This window comes from Dothidotthia symphoricarpi (assembly GCF_010015815.1).
Source record: "Dothidotthia symphoricarpi CBS 119687 unplaced genomic scaffold P153scaffold_6, whole genome shotgun sequence".
Lineage (NCBI taxonomy): Eukaryota > Fungi > Ascomycota > Dothideomycetes > Pleosporales > Dothidotthiaceae > Dothidotthia > Dothidotthia symphoricarpi.
The window spans coordinates 357646-373751 of NW_022985013.1; the positions used below are offsets into that span (position 1 = coordinate 357646).

The window sequence follows — 16106 nt, forward strand, 5'->3', positions numbered from 1 at the left end:
TGGACAAAAAATCTCCATTACGTATAATGCGGCACCGTAGCCTTATCCCCCTCCTCCCCCTCCCTCACCGCCTCCACCCCATTCTCAATCCTCGCCGGCCCCGGTCTCTGAAAATGCGCCTTCAACGGCGCCCAACTCTCCGCATTATAATCCTCCTGCACCTTCTGACAAGTCTTGAGCCCCCAATCCGTAACGCCAATCATGAGGTAACTCTCGAACATAAACGCCATACTACCCTCGCCGACTTTATGCGGCTGCAGCTCGGCATTCGACGCCTTCTCATGCGTCGCCGCGTCGGGCCCATGGCCAGACATGACGTTGTGCAGCGAGGCGCCGGCGGGCTGGAAGCCACCACCTGTTTTTGCGTCGTACTGGCCGCCGATCAGGCCCATGAACTCGGACATTGTGTTGCGGTGGTACCAGGGGGGGCGGAATGTGTGTTCTGCGACGAGCCAGCGTGGGGGGAAGATGACGAAGTCTGCGACTGCGGTGCCCGGGTGGGGTGACGGCGCGGTTAGCACCGTGAAGATGCTGGGGTCGGGGTGGTCGTAGGAGATGCTGCCGATGGTGTTGAAGCGGCCTAGGTCGTACTTGTACGGGTAGTATAGGCCGTGCCAGGCGACGACGTCAAAGGGCGTGTGTTGCTGCTTTGCTGCGTAGAGGTGGCCGGCGAATTTTGCCAGTATGTGCCATTCTGTGGATGTGTCTTCGTCGAAGGCGGCGAGGGGGGCTTGGAAGTCCCGCGCGTTGGCTAGCCCGTTGGAGCCGATGGGCCCCAGTTCCGGCAGCTGGAAGTGGCCCTGGTACAGCTCGAGGATGTAGCCTCGCACGGGGCCCTCGGGGAGCGTGACGCGGTATCGGATGCCGCGGGGGATGACGCAGATTTCATTAGGGCGGACGACGATGTGGCCCAGCTCTGTTTGGATATCGAGAACGCCGTGCTGGGCGACGATCAAAAAGTCGCCGTCTGCCGAGTAAAACGCCTCATTCGACGCCATATCTTTCCCAGCCGCGAAGATAAAGTAGCCCACGCCCGTCTTCATCGTGGGGTCTCCCGCGCCGGCAACCAGATGCAGCGAGTGCACCCAGTCGACCGACTCGTCGAGGTCGAAGGGGTCCCATCGCAGTTGGTTGGGGATGAAGTGGATCTTCTCCCATGGCTTGTTCTCGGGGTTGGTGTTGAACGTCTTTGATTCGCGCGCCTCGAAGTTACTGTGGCCGCATGAGGGGAGGATGCGGTAGAGCCATGTTTGCTGGTTCTCGTGGCGGGGGGCTGTGAAGGCGGTTCCCGAGAGCTTCTCGGCGTATAGCCCGTATGGTGGTTTTTGGGGCGAGTTGGTGCCGATGGGGAGCGCGCCTTCTACCGCTTCAGACCTGTTGGAATGGTGTCAGTGGGTCGCTAACAAAGTGCACAGTGGTTGAGGCGTACTCGTGATAGGAGCCGAAGCCATTTTGATATTGGTACTTTTCCTTAAACGCGAATTGTGTCGAAGGCATCGTAGGTAATCGTTTGATCAGACCTCAGCAATTCCTCGAGATTGTCTATTGTCTATTCTTGACGGTATATATAGCTCTTTTAAACCTCGCGCTCACGGCTGCAGTTGCTTCCAATGTATGCGACCGAGACCTTGAATGTCTGCGGGGTGCGTGGATCACACCATAAACAATATTCTTCCTAGCCATGGCAGCTGCAGAAGGCGGCAATATGCGGCTTCAAATTCCGTCGTCTTGTGAAGAAAGCGGAGAAGTCAGTGGTGATGTCCTCCGCGTCTTGGGGCGATCGGCTTACCCCACACGAGGTTAACAGCGGAACCTTTCCGAGCGCCCCGTCTACATCCACCTCCGTCACCAGCCGTGTCGGCGTGCAAAACATGTGCGGAACAACGGTTTCGGAATTACACATTGTTGTAGGGCATCGCCGAGCTTGGCGAACACCTTGAGCTTTGTTGTGTTGAATCTCAGTGTTGACAGAGGTTTGATATTCGCAAGGCAAATCATAATTTCAGTCTTCACAGCAAGAATACCACACCAGGTCTTTCAACATGTCTCCCCTCAAATCTTGGTTCAGTATTCCCCGGGGATCACACTTCTCACTGGCAAACATTCCATTTGGCATCATATCAACCGCATCTTCCACCTCCCCCCGCGTAGCAATTGCCATCGGAGACCATGCTCTCGACCTCTCAGCCTTCGCAGCAAACAACGGCTTCTCAGACCTCTCAACAATCCAGCCCCATCAAGCCGTCTTCTCGCAGCCCTCCCTAAACGACTTCGCAGCCCTCGGCCGACCCATCCACTCCATAGTACGAAAGTACATCCAAAGCGTCTTCCTCGACACCACCCCCTACCCAGACATTTTAAAAAACAACCCCACCCTCCAAAAAGCCACCCTCCTCCCCCTCAGCGATGTGAAAACACACCTCCCCTTCAAAATAGGCGACTACACCGACTTCTTCGCCGGCCTAAACCACGCCTACAACTGCGGCGTCATCTTTCGCGGGCCCGAGAACGCCCTGCAGCCGAATTACAAACACCTCCCCGTCGGCTACCACGGCCGCGCCTCCTCCGTCGTGCCCTCAGGGACGCCCATCCGGCGGCCCAACGGGCAGATCCTGCTCGACCCCGGCGCCGTGCCCAAAGTCCCCACGCTCTCCCCGTGCCAAAAACTCGACATGGAGCTCGAACTGGGCGCGTTTGTGTGCGGCTCAAACGAGCAGGGCGTGCCGATCCCGATCGACCAGGCAGAACAGAATCTGTTCGGCGTCGTGCTGATGAACGATTGGTCTGCGCGCGATATTCAGGCCTGGGAGTATGTGCCCCTGGGCCCGTTTAATGCGAAGAATTTCGCCACGACGATCAGCACGTGGGTTGTTCTTGCGGAGGCGCTGGAGCCGTTTAAGACTGAGGGACTGCGCAATGATGTGGACGTGTTGCCGTATTTGAGGGAGAGGGATGAGAGGTCTGTGTATGATATTAACCTTCAGGTTGATCTTAAGAGTAAGTTGTTATACCCCCTGTTTTACCTCCCACTTCCTCATACTGCCCCCTTTTTCATCTTTCTTCTTTCTGCACCTCACCCCCTCCCACTCCTCTTCCCAACCAACCAACCAACTAAAACCCCCACAGCGTCTGCCCCCTCCCCCCCAACAACACTAACCCGCGTCAACGCGCGCAACCTCCTCTGGTCCTTCCCGCAAATGCTCGCCCACCACACCATCACCGGCTGTCCCTTCCGGCCCGGCGACCTGCTCGGCTCGGGCACCATCAGCGGCACCTCGCCCGCCGAGTACGGCAGCTTCATCGAGCAGAGCGAGAACGGCAAGCGGGCGATTGCGCTGAGCGGCGGCGAGGAGCGCATGTTTCTGCAGGATGGGGATGAGGTGACGATTCGTGGGGTGTGTGGGACGGATCTGGATGCGTTGGTTGGGTTTGGGGAGTGTGTGGGGAGGATTGAGGGGGCGGTTGGGGTTGGGGGTGGATGAGTGGGATGGGTTGGGGTGAGAGGGGGTTTGTTGGCTTTAGATGTATATAGATTAAGCTGAAGAGATTCTGGCAGGTGAATTTGTTGGGTGGATAGACGTTGATTGCTCGCATCTGTGTCCTCAATATAACACAACCTGTTCGATATACCCATGCGCAAACATTAATTTGCTTCACTTCTTCACCCCTCTGTAAGCACCCTCGTCCAGTCAAACTTGCGCCACCCCTTCCTCCACGCCTCGACCCTCCGGTCCCCCTTGACCCACCGCCCCTGCCGCTTCACCACCTCAACACCAACATCCAGCATCCCGCCCAGCACCTCACGCGCAAACAAGTCGCCCCGCGGCCACTGCCGCTCATCCTCCACCACATGCCCCATCCCACCATCAAGTTCAAACCAGACGTGGAAATACGGCATCTCCTTCGCCAAGCTCCTACGAAACGCCGCCTTGCCCATGCCCGACCTCGACGCCTTCAGCGTATCGATAATAGGCTTATGCTGGCTCCACTCCGCATCGGAGGAGAGGATAGCCTCGCGGAAGAAGGCCGGGCTCGTTTCACCAAGGTCAAAAGGGATAGGCACAGCGTTTAGCGCAGCGTGGCCTTTGCGTCCGGGGTGGGCAGCGTTTTCGTAGAAGACGACGTCGCGGCCCTGGTCGTGGTACATTCTGGTGAGGCACTTCATGAAGTTGCGCAGCTCTTCCCATTCGTCGTCGTCGCATTCGAGGAGGTTGGTGCGGTGCTGGATGGGCACGATGACGGCGCCGCCGGTGCTGATTTCGGGCTCTGTGGGGAGGGTTAGGAAGGTGCGTGTTGCGAGGGAGACTAGCGGGGCGAGCGGGGGCTGGGGCGGGGATTTGTCTTCGTGGTGGCAGAGGGGGCAGGCGTCTAGGATGCGGGTTGTGCGCTGGTAGTCTTCGATTGCTTGGTTGCGGAGGCTGATTGTGGATTTGGGGGCGCGGGAGGCGAGTTTCGAGGCGTTGTCGTCGAGGTAGTCGAGGTCGTTCTAGGTGGTGTGTTAGTATATTGTGATGTGAGGAGGTTGGAAGAGATACGTACGTCGAACTTTGCGTCTTTGCCGATCTTTTCAGCGAGAAGTAGGCCCTCGTTTTGCCCCTTTGTTCGCCGCTCCTGCCGCACCATGTCCTCGATGCTCATGTCTTCGTTCTCCTTGACGGTGCCACGCTCTGTGCCGCGCTTGTTTGTAATTGCCGTAACCTCGCCTTGTCGGCCACCGGCAAGCATGCGGTTGTCCATTGCGTTTAGCACTACCACGTCGCGGCTCTGACCACCTCCAGCGGAATGCGCAGATGCTGCATTGTATTCTGCCTCAAGCCTGGCGGCGTCTGGTGCCTTTTTCATCTTGGCCTTCATCATCTGGGCCTTGAGCTTGTTCAATTCAGTCTGACTGAGAATGACTGTTGGCTGCTGATCTGGCACGACTTCGCCCTGTGGTAGGTCTTCCGCTTCGTGATGCTGTCGGGCTGGTCGATGGATGTTTGCCTTCAATCTCCGCTCTTCATAAAGCTCACCAGAAGGCTTCTCTTTGCCAACATAGTCCTTGCCGTACATGTTTCTTCGATCCACCTCGATCTCTTCTTCCCGCGCTTCATCGAAGTCCCGTAGGTCGCCATACTTCTCCATGGCCACCTCTTCGACACTGCGTTCCGACTCTTGGGCGACCCGATATATGCCCTTGAGCTTCATCATGCGCCATTGCGACCCAGCATCGCCAAATGTGTAGTTGACTTCGCGTTGTGCTGGTTCTTTTTGTATGTCTTGCTCCTGATTATCCGCGTGGGCCAGGTGAGTGTTTAATCCTCCCTTCAGCGCATCTTGGTGGTCTTCGGAAGCTTTCACGTATGTCGTCTTTTCTTCCCGCTTCTTCCGTTGCACGTAGTCGACGTCCATGGAAGACGGCGCCTGCATCCAGTCGTCGCGTTGCAGGTTCGCATCTGCTGCATCTTGGAGCTGCTGGTCGAGGAGGGTGTCGTCCGGCGGCGCATAGTCCCTCTCCTGCGGTACTTCGTCTGCAGACGACTCGTCTTCTTCGTAGTGACGCGACTTGCGCTTTCGTGTCAGACGATCCTCGTCCTCGCTGGAAGGAGACGCGCTGCGTCGGTCTTTGCTCTTCCGGTGTGATCGCTCCTTGTGGCCCTCATCGCGTCCCTTTTCCTTTTGTTTCCTGCGTACACGCTCTTCCGACGTCTCTCGATGGTGTCGCGATCGCTTGCTTTTGTGTCCCTCTCGGTCATCGTCGTCGCGGTGGTGACGTGAATGCTTATGTCGATGTTCGCGATGGTGTCTGTCGCGACTTCTACTTCTGTCGCGCTTCTTTTTCCCATCCTGTTTCTTGCTCTGCGCAAGCTCTTTTTCAAAATCTTCCAGCCCCATTGCCGCGATAAAGGCCGATATGTCCCAGCGTGTCGAGAGTGAGGTGTGATGCGAGCTGGTGCACGGCCAAAGTTTATGGAGCTTTGACATCACCGACGCCGACTGCTAGCGCGTCACAGCCCCGCCAAAGAATTTCCGAGGGAACAAGCATATCAGCAACACCACACTCCTTTCCCGTCCACACCTACATCTACATACAGAAGACATACGGGAAGCTTATCTGAGACACGTAATCTAGCGCCACGTGCTCTACATCAGAACCACCGTCTTCTTCATACCCAGATCCTTGTGAAGAAGCAGAAGCTCGTCGCGACAATGTCTTCTGAACAAGCACCCGAGGGCTCTGCGCCCGGCTCAAGCACTTCCAGCCCTCCTGTGGCTATAGTCTGTGTAGGCATGGCTGGCTCCGGAAAGACGACATTCATGCAGCGCCTCGTCTCGCACCTTTACACACACCCCGACCCTACACAACGCGAACCGTCCGTGTCAAAGTCCACCCACACACCGCCCTACATCATAAACCTCGATCCCGCCGTCCACCACGTGCCGTTCACGCCCAATATCGATATCCGCGACAGTGTAAACTACAAGGAAGTCATGAAGCAGTTCAACCTGGGCCCCAACGGCGGCATCCTGACGAGTCTGAATCTGTTCAGCACCAAGATCGATCAGGTGATTGGCCTGCTGGAGAAGCGGACCCAGGCGCCAGAGCCGGTGAAGGAGGCGGAGCAGACAACAGTCGAGTTCATGACAAACAGCGGGAAGGAGAAGCAAGCGGCACCCGCGCAACAGCAGGTGAAGCACATCCTGGTTGACACACCGGGCCAGATCGAGGTCTTCGTCTGGTCTGCGAGTGGAGAGATTTTGCTGTCGAGTCTGGCCAGCACATTTCCCACCGTCATTGCATACATCATCGACACACCACGCACAACAAGCACCAGCACATTCATGTCCAACATGCTCTACGCCTGCTCGATCCTATACAAGACGAAACTCCCCATGATTCTCGTCTTCAACAAGACCGACGCACAAGACGCCGAATTCGCCAAAGAATGGATGACCGACTTCGAGGCCTTCCAAACTGCCCTTCGAAATGAAGAGGAAGGCGGCAGCTTTGGCGGTGAGGCCGGTGGGGGCGGTAGCGGCTACATGTCCAGTCTCCTAAACAGCATGTCTCTCGTGCTGGAGGAATTCTACAAGCACCTCAGCGTCGTAGGCGTGAGCGCCATGACAGGTGACGGCATGGACTTGTTCTTCAAAGGCGTAGCAGAGAAGAAGGAAGAATTCGAACGCGACTACAAGCCCGAGCTCGAGCGCCGCAGAGCAGAGCGAGAACAGCAGAAACAAGTCACTCGTCAACGCGAACTCGACAAGCTCATGAAGGACATGAAGGTCGGCGGTGCGGGCACAAAGCCGAAACCAAAGAAGACGGGGCCCTTCAAAGAGGAGCCGGAAACGGTCAGTGACGCAGAGGATGGGAACGAGGACGACGAAATGTATAATGGCTACGACTATGACGAGGACGAAGATGAGGATGATCCGGAAAACGGTCTCCAGCAGCGATACCAGGATGCGCTGAAGAACAGCAACGCGTCGCAAGACGACGATATGAGTTTCACAAAGTACCTGCATACCGCCAATATTGGTTGAGCTTGGGCGAAGCGGAAGTGGAAACAACGGACCACGTCGATCCCTCCGCCGAGCGGCGCAGTCCCCTCGATCTCGCTTCCGAAATCCTGGCCCTCACCATCGGAAACAAATCTATATGCGCATATGTACGGACAAGGAGGAAGGCGGTCTGAAACTCATGGGCTCGCACAGGCGCTGCGTTTCTCATCTCGCATTCTGTACGCGATACATGTCGCCCCTTATCATGTCTGCAGCAGTGAAACAGGCACGACTGTAACGCCAGGCTGCACGCTCTCTTCAACGCGGAAGAGCCCACCCCCGCCCATGTCTCAGGTACAACAGCGGGCCGACGCATTTGCAAACGGTAACGGAGCGGCGTGCCGCAACCGAGGGGTTCCACCACGCAGGGCACAGCGCGAGGGGGACGAGAATGTCGGTTGTATGTAGATCCCAGCTAGCAGGGAGCACATGGTCTTGTCGGTGTCAGTGTCAATGTCAACGTCAACAGTCAAGCCGGTGCAATGGCGTCGGTAACCCGCATCGTTTTACTTCTCACGGCATGTATGTACGTGCATGCCTTGTTGTCAAATGTCTTCTACCGTCCGTTCAAGCTACCTCTGCATGACATGTGTGCTGTGCCCCCTTGACTAACTTGTCCAACACATGCATTTCTGCTCCCCGGGGCCTTGTTTCGCGGCCTTCGTGCAGACTCTTGTGCTTCTAGCTTATCTTCGACCCGATCGCCCTCTGGCGGCATGGAGGCGGTGTCAGCCACCGTGCCACGGAATCTGTCCGTCGATGCTGGAGAAGCACAACATGGGATCTTACGAGATGATGGGTCAGTAGTGTTTTGTTGAGATGTGAGTGGGGTGATATGTTGGGGAAGGAAGAAAGGAGGGATGAATGAATGATAGAGTTTGAAGGTCCCACGAGTAAATCGATCGGTGAGCGTGGGTCTCTGTGCAGGCAGACAAATATCAACGCGTTTGTACAGGTACAACGACGTTCTCTCTCTGGTGGATGTCGAGCATCGTATACCTAGTTACTCGTCTGCCCCGGCTCATACACGTCTAACCTCCCTCCTGAGTGCGCAGCATCATGTTGCGCTGGCTGCGTGGACTAGTCCGTCTAGATACCCGTCCGTTCTCGCTCGGTGAGACAGTGCAACGTCGTACGGCAACGCCTGCGCTCGCTACAAGGGCGGTCAACACCCCACAGCGCCTTTGCGTGAAACAAGAGGCTCCTCTCACGGGGCATACGTTAGAAGGCACATCACGCAACGCCCATCGAGTATCGCCGCCCCAAAAAAAACAAGGAACACATCACCGCTACTTTAACAAACTCTTCAGCCTCACATGGGCTCACCTCGTCGTGCCTCGTCCGATCCGCAATCGTGAGGCGTGGAAGATCGCCCGATCGCACCCCATGTCCGACCGATGGGCGGGGAGTCGGCTCACGCGCCCCTGAAACAAGCGACCTGCAAGGCAGACTCCTTATTGCGACGTCCCTGCATCGCGGCGCGCATCCTGTCGTTGCAATCTATTTTGAGGCCTGCGGCGAGAGATGGGAGGGACGACGGGCAGATTGACGATGGGGCACTGCATGCGCGTGCGCGCGATTCAGAGATACACCGGGGGTCCGGAGACCTGGGTCGGGGTATGCGTGGGTAGGGACCGCGGATGTTGTGATACGGGGAGGGTCAGTGGTGGTGTGTGGAACAGAGGGTTTGGTTTGTAGGAGATGGTGGATGGGTCGGTTGGTCGGTTGACGAAGATGGAGAATGTTTGTATTGATTGAGCAGGGAATTGAAACTGAAACGTTGGAATTGGAAATAACAGGACAGAGATGGACGCGCAAAAAAAAAGAAACTAAGGACGGAAAAGTGAATGGTTTGCCAAACCCTCACATATCATGTCATGTCGTGATCGTCGTTTCGCCGGGTCTCAACAGTCCACGAAAAGAGGAGAGAAGAGCTCGCGTCAATCTGTTTTGAAACTGCGCATATTATTTCGCTGCCGCGGCAGGGGTGGGGAGAAAACAGAGAGACAGAGAAGAGAAGAGACGAAAAGAGACATGGTAGCAATGTTTCCTATACGACAACTCGTCTCACCTCGCCTGGGGAAGTTTGTGCTTGCTCGTGTTGCGTTGTCCGCAAAAGCATGCGAGGATGCACGCACGCGCGGCGGCGATATTGAACGCAGATCGAACCCGCGAATCTGCATGTAAGCGTAGGTACGAGAAGGAATGAAGAGAGATAGTCCATCCGAACTGATCCGGACCAAACATTGAGTAGGATGCGAGGAAAGGCGAGGCGAGAAGAGGGGAAGGGCAAAACACACACAAACAACCTCAAACTACCGGCTATACATGTCTTTGTTGACGCAAGTCTATACTCACCTTGACGTCAAGACTAACTCACTATCGCGGCCCCCACCCCACTCATCCGTGGCGCCCGGTTCCCCCTCAACCTCCTCTGAAGGAAGGGAAACTGACCCACCTCAACCACGTAGTTGTAAACGGAGTACTACAACCGCGGCTGCGCGGAACCCCGCCAATCGTACACTACGGGCGCACCTCCACCCCCCTCGTTCGGCGCGTCCGCAGCACGTGTCCGTGAGCTGCTTGCTTGCTAGCTAGCTAACCGATCTGCAGGGTCAAGAGAGCCACTCGAACAAGGTTTATGGCTTGCAGACGTTGAGAATTGAGGGGGACTGCAGTTCGATAGTCGTTTACTTGGTACGCTAATTGGACCGGATACCAGTACAAAACCTTAAATGCGAGCAAAAAAACTGTGGTATCGTGCCGTGTTCGCGAGGCAGGGTCGGGGAGGTGGGGGGCGGACGTGGCTGTAGATGTGGATGATGTGGAGGGGAGGGAAGTTTGGTACACGCGAACCTCTCGTGATTGTTTATTCGGACAAAGAGAGATATGGGGAAAGAGGGGACGAGAGGAAAAGCAAGGCTTAGTGCGAACCATACCGTGGCAGGCCTGTGTTGTACATATACGAGCAGGCTATCGGATAGCTGTCGTGATGCTCTTTATTGGCAGTGTAGCCGTTTATTTGGGGTGTGATTAGTTTCATGCTCCGTATGCACACTGCAGATCATCGGATGTTGCGTGTCTGTCAGCATTGAGTCGTTTGGTAAGTACCGCAGAAGCAAAAACCAATCTGTTATACTCAGGTTCCAGTCTGATGAATACGACCAATATCTGGCACTTCAACCATGGAATCTCGTGAGGGGAAGTGAGTAGTTTTCGTCAAGATCTTCAGCGTTAGACCACGTACAATGTCAAAAAATCAAGTGAATCAATAAAATTATCTTTGATTTGTTTGTGTGATCACGCCATCCGCCTGGCCATAATCGTTTGATCATGTCTCGCTATAGAGAGCAAAACCTATGCTGTGCCACTTGCGAAAGGGCGGGTATACCATGTGTGTTCCTGATTGTTGCCCCCACTACCGTTCTGCCTCACTGCCACCCTTGAAGATATCGGAACAGCATGATGAAAAAAACGCCACCCGTACATCGTCACCCAAGGTCAAAAGATACCGAGGTGAACCAGGCTATAAAGAAAATACACAATAGAAGTAAAAAATGGTGGGTAATTTGAAGCCTTGATGGCGAGAGTCTATTGCGAAGCCCAAATTTTGAACGCCATAATCTTTGACTCGTACCCCAGTACCTGACTCCAGGCTAAGCTTTCAGGATTATTACTTGCGATACCGGACTTTTCAGACAGGAAAGAGTCTAGTGGAAGTGAAGAACAGATTCGGAAAGATTGCGAATGATCAAGACTCGAACTTGCGCTTTTCTCCACTGGCAGCAATCGCAAGAGCATCGAGGCCATTGTTAAACGACCCAATATTGTAACCGTTCATGGAGAAAGCAGTGGGGTCCGGGTACGGCGATCGTTGTGTAAACTCCATATATGTATCCATGGGTTGTACTGCGGGGGCGATAAAACTCTGCTCCACTGGACTGACGGGCAGGGACGGATCTACCAAAGCTAGTGATGACATGGAAGGTATCGATGACTGGATAGGAGATGGCCTGGGCCGCTTGGCCTGATGTTTGGGCTTCTTCACACCATTGTCGCTCCCTTTTGTGGCGTTTCGGCCGCTTTGATGTGTGCGACGATGCTGCTCCATATTGTCTTTGCGTGTGAAAGCCTTGTTGCACTCTGGGCAGAACGCATCCTTTTTCCCTGTGTGCTTCTTGGCGTGGCGAGCAGCATGACCAGATGTGGTGAAGTAATCGCTGCAGTTGTACTGCTGCGCCAGGGGGCAGGGGTAGCTGTTCTTCTTGGGACGAGCGTTGGATGATGCTGATGGCGGCGCAACTCGGGGTTCTATTGTTTGTTGCTGAGGCTGGAAGTAGACAGCAGCCTGTGAGGCGCCCGTAGGATGGTATGGCAGTGGTCCTGAGGGCTGGGGGACAGGTGGGTAAGCCGAAGCAAAGTCCTTTTGCTGAGAGAAGAAGCCAGCCTGAGCGAAGACTGGCGACTCCAGTCCATGAGAATCGAAATTGAAATCCGGGGTGATGGGCGATGGGGTCTGCATTGATTCGACTGAGTCAGAAGAGTTGCTGCGCACCAGATAAGGCGTGGGTGGTGAGCCGACGCGCGACGATGTGTAGCTTGATGTTCTTGAGCGAAGAGAAGGCGATATGGAGGGTAGGCGAATGAGTGGTGGGGCCTGTGGGTTGTCGTTCAAGAGGCTAACGCGGCGACCAGAAGCGTCCTGTCCGTCCATGGTTATTCAGCAGAACAGCACAGATGCGCGCCAGTGGTTGAGAGACGATCGAATTCGCGGGGAAGGCACGCAGACACGTGGGAAAAGCGCGAAAAGGAAAACGCAATTGCCAGAGTGACAGCGAGGTGGATGTGGGCACGGTGTGGGTGGGGTTGAATAGGCCGTCGCAACAGTGAGGTCGGTGACGAGAGGGCTGGTGATGGCAGAACAGGATACAGATGTTTGTGTGGAAGATGCTTGAGTGAGGGGGATGGGAGCGTTTTTTTGTTTTGGGCGTGAGCTTACTGGATGTACGTCTGACGCGCGGGACTGGTGACTGTTTAATACTGGACAGGAACGGATGAGGGAACTCAGGGCAGCTCGAAGTCAGCTAGCAGACAGGGTTTCGGCGACAGGGATGCAGAAGTCGATGCCAGAATTCCCATGATGCATTCGGGCCTAGGCGGGGGCTAAGAGTCAGGTCAAATTAGCGCCAGCTGCACCCCGACGATCGCATCACATCCCAGACTTTTTCGGTCGACGTACGGTTACGGGCTTTTGGCAATGCGGTTTACTGCGCCGGAACTCTTCGCCGCGACCAGCATACCCAGCCTGCGCCGAACGCTTCGTATCTGCTCTCGGTGAAGTCAAGCGGCGCCATGGTGAATGCACGAGAGCGCAAGTCCGACTCGGCCAATACTCCATCGCGGAGGCATGCCGGCTCAGGCAATGCTGGGGGGGTGGATCGATCAGATCAAGCGACCAAGACTCTCTCACATTCAAGGAGCCAGCTTGCACGGCACCACTCGCAGCAGATGCCGCCCTCTGCCAGCTCACGCGCCGTCGCATTTCCGAAGATTCCGCCAACTGCTTCTAACAAGCGGTCGCAGCAGCCACGACGACTCCGTGCAAGGATAGGAGATGCACGCTGCGGCATGCCCACGCTGCTTGCTCGCCTAGTACAGTACAGCCCGCCACCAGCCCAGGCCTGCGCTCTGTCGTGACCACAGGCGGACGGGCTGTGTGACTGCCGCAGCCCCCTTCCCTCGGTATCCAAAGGACCCCCAGCAAGGGCGAGGCAGCGCGGGTGGCATAACGTTGTGCCAAGCGTCATGTGATTTAAAATCAGGGTTTTGGCAGGCGTTGTGGATCCTGGCAAACGGGCTCAGACCACTGCTTAGCGGCATCGACGGAACCGCAGTCAATCGACGTCCGCGAACGACGCCCGACGTCACTCTTGCACAATTCGCTTCTCTCCAGCCACAGACCCTGCTCGAGTCTCAAATTTTGCGGATGACCGTTTGTTCCAGACCGGACACCTCCACGCGGCGGTGCTTGAAACAGCAGCTCGATCGAATCCTGCAGTTGCAATCGAATTGATCGCCCTTGATCGCTCCTCCTAGTCGATCCGTTTTGCGCCCATCTTGTCTCCTGCTTGCTTTTGCTCCGGCCCTACTCATCTCTGATCGCGATCGCTGACGCCTAAGGGACAGTTCTTTTTCTGTCGCCCTGTTTATGCAGGGAACCCGTCAGGTACACTCCCCTTTCCTGCTGCCCGATCGACCCTGCTTTGAATCCTCGGCGGGAGATCGGTCGATGATGTCACCGATCCTGGCGAATCACGGCCCTGCCTGATCCCTGGTACGTGGCTTGTCATTCCCGAAACGGCAATCCACGATGCGCCCGTAGAAAAAAAGAACATTGCCCGAACCGCTGAGATTGGCAAATTTCGCAAGTTTCGTATCACGTATAATCCACCAACCCATTACGAAGCATACCTGCTTCTGGTGTTGTCAAAGCCGTCGATGAACCACGCTGGGAGCAACAAGGCAAAGCTTCTACCATGATCTTCGGCACAAAAACTTCGTCTCAAATCATTGCGCCATTGAGGTAAGTCTGGATGAAACGTAGAACGGATCCGTCGCGGGCAGATCATCCTGCACGGGAACTTGATAACGGATTATCATTTCGAAGAACACTTGGATACCATTTGGTCGACTGCAGCAATGCCAGATGTTGCAAGCAAGCCGCTGCCGATACGCTGCTGCATCTATGGAGTACGGATGCGAATCTGAAGTTGACCGGTACTACCTCAGGGTAAACTGCGAATCTCATCACGACAATACGGATAGAATAGGTCACCCGCCAGTATGGTAAGAATCGGATATTCCCTGGGTTCTTGGCTCGTCAATCTCCGCGGATCGTCAATCTTAATGGCTGGGAGATCTCTCAGTGCTGCCAGTCCCTGATCCTCTTCCCCTGCAAGAAGGTGGCTGCGCTCTGTTGTCCATCCAAACGAGAGAACGAACAAAGTTTATCACGATACTTCTACTACCGTGGCTCTGCAGGCAAATGGCGGTTTCAAGACAACACGCTATGCATCTGCGAATCTATACACGGTCTGTGTCTATCTGAGGAGGCTTAAGTGAGACATACTCTTGCGCAAAGCTGAAAGCCGGAAGCTCGATGTCTAAACAAGTAACACTACCACAACGCCACATCTACACAGACTAAGAAGAGAGCAATGCACCCAGGAGAAGCTATTGAAGTTCTTGCAGCTTCGGGGTCTCACTAAACTGCGTGGTTCTGTGGATTTAATACTACGTTAGTTGCATTCTACTGTCACACTATTCCCGGTTTTTAGCTCGACGCGAGAAAACGCGCAACTCTGTAGTACCTGCTAAATCTTCTTAGGCTCGCAGCGTCTGCTCCTGAAGTATCTGATTGGTCCCCTAGTGTTCTTCAATACAGTCGTCAGCGTTCATCGGACATTTGTAAAGCCTCCACAAAACTTATGCACTAAGTTAAATATGCATTACAATGCCCTATTCCATTCGTATGCGCTTGTGAGGTTTTTTTTCTTGTCACACTCTCGTCTTCGAGAAACTATCGAATCAGCTACCTAGTTTCTTCCAGGGCTAAATACATCCTTGGATAGCTTAGGTACGAGATGCTTAGGATACTGATGTCTGCGTTTAGTTAGCGCAGTATCATGGTACAACCATGGATCATTAATCTGTCGTTACCCCTAGCTAGTTACTAAATCCCTTTCTAACGATCAGCAAAAACATGAGAGCCATCTGTAAAGGTTGTAGGGTGAAGTCCATGTAGCCTTGCTTTCGGTGTCATAGGTGTGTCATTGATGTCACTTTCAGCATAGCGTTGCTTCAATCATGCGCATTTGCGCTGCTAGAAACGTTCGTCCAGTCCACCTTCTCGATACCCATGTTGCCAGCCATACGGTTGGAACTCCGATCTCCTGGATCGGCGTGTATCCTCTAGTCTTGGCAACGATGGATGGTGCAACGTTTCGGTAGAACTAAGCGTTTGGAGTATCGCGCTCCCGTGTCGACCTCGACGCGAACCCTTTACCCCTGCATCGGACGAGTTCAGTATGGAACGAAGTATTGAGAATACAACGAACACGGTTCACCATTCCGAGTTGATCGGAGTTCGATGCTTTCAAGCATACAGTGGGGATCCTCTATCTAGTGGAGCATGATCTCGTAAAGTGGCAATCACTATATGACGTCACAGCCGTTGATTGGTACCGGTATCGTAGAAGCCCATGTCGATTTCAACAAGTCGCATATTCGAGCCTATGGTTCAGAGCCATGTCATCCCGCAACCCACTAACAATTTCTCTCCCTGCATACCGTCGCTGCAGGTGGGCTACCATGACTACGCGGAATCGCTGACCGGACCAATCAACGTCGTCCTCGTTTGTCATCTGTAGCTCCTCCAAAATCCATTACAAAGGTCTTACAGAGCCCTCGGTAGCATCAACGTGGCTGCATTCCCGAGATAAGTCTTGGAGCGGCCCTTCTTTTCGTCTACCAATCACATACTCTTCGGATACGAGCCCCGAACC

The 16106-nt window shown here is 54.7% G+C and overlaps 6 protein-coding genes across 6 annotated transcripts; 3 read left to right on the forward strand and 3 right to left on the reverse strand.

The window, feature by feature from the left end:
- Positions 1–17: 17 nt before the first annotated feature.
- Positions 18–1740, reverse strand: P153DRAFT_311675 (homogentisate 1,2-dioxygenase-like protein; the record flags this gene model as incomplete). Its single annotated transcript, XM_033664811.1, has 2 exons — positions 1430–1740; positions 18–1374 (listed from the first exon to the last, which is right to left on the reverse strand). The coding sequence occupies exons 1-2, from the start codon at positions 1495–1497 to the stop codon at positions 18–20; spliced, it is 1425 nt and encodes a 474-aa protein (XP_033525737.1). The 5' UTR covers positions 1498–1740.
- A 106-nt stretch (positions 1741–1846) lies between these two features.
- Positions 1847–3482, forward strand: P153DRAFT_335596 (Fumarylacetoacetase; the record flags this gene model as incomplete). Its single annotated transcript, XM_033665663.1, has 2 exons — positions 1847–2997; positions 3127–3482. Exons 1-2 carry the CDS (start codon positions 2043–2045, stop codon positions 3480–3482), a joined length of 1311 nt encoding a protein of 436 aa, XP_033525738.1. The 5' UTR covers positions 1847–2042.
- An 85-nt stretch (positions 3483–3567) lies between these two features.
- Positions 3568–5915, reverse strand: P153DRAFT_311681 (cell cycle control protein cwf19). Its single transcript, XM_033664812.1, has 2 exons — positions 4540–5915; positions 3568–4486 (listed from the first exon to the last, which is right to left on the reverse strand). The coding sequence occupies exons 1-2, from the start codon at positions 5872–5874 to the stop codon at positions 3662–3664; spliced, it is 2160 nt and encodes a 719-aa protein (XP_033525739.1). The 5' UTR covers positions 5875–5915; the 3' UTR covers positions 3568–3661.
- A 274-nt stretch (positions 5916–6189) lies between these two features.
- P153DRAFT_286203 (uncharacterized protein) lies at positions 6190–7524 on the forward strand (the record flags this gene model as incomplete). The annotated part of the gene is made up of 1 exon (XM_033663452.1): positions 6190–7524. The coding sequence occupies one exon, from the start codon at positions 6190–6192 to the stop codon at positions 7522–7524; it is 1335 nt and encodes a 444-aa protein (XP_033525740.1).
- Positions 7525–10896: 3372 nt separating this feature from the next.
- P153DRAFT_364948 (uncharacterized protein) lies at positions 10897–12556 on the reverse strand. Its single transcript, XM_033667718.1, has one exon. It carries the CDS (start codon positions 12254–12256, stop codon positions 11294–11296), a length of 963 nt encoding a protein of 320 aa, XP_033525741.1. The 5' UTR covers positions 12257–12556; the 3' UTR covers positions 10897–11293.
- A 338-nt stretch (positions 12557–12894) lies between these two features.
- P153DRAFT_383466 (uncharacterized protein) lies at positions 12895–13239 on the forward strand (the record flags this gene model as incomplete). The annotated part of the gene is made up of 1 exon (XM_033670236.1): positions 12895–13239. One exon carries the CDS (start codon positions 12895–12897, stop codon positions 13237–13239), a length of 345 nt encoding a protein of 114 aa, XP_033525742.1.
- Positions 13240–16106: the final 2867 nt, after the last annotated feature.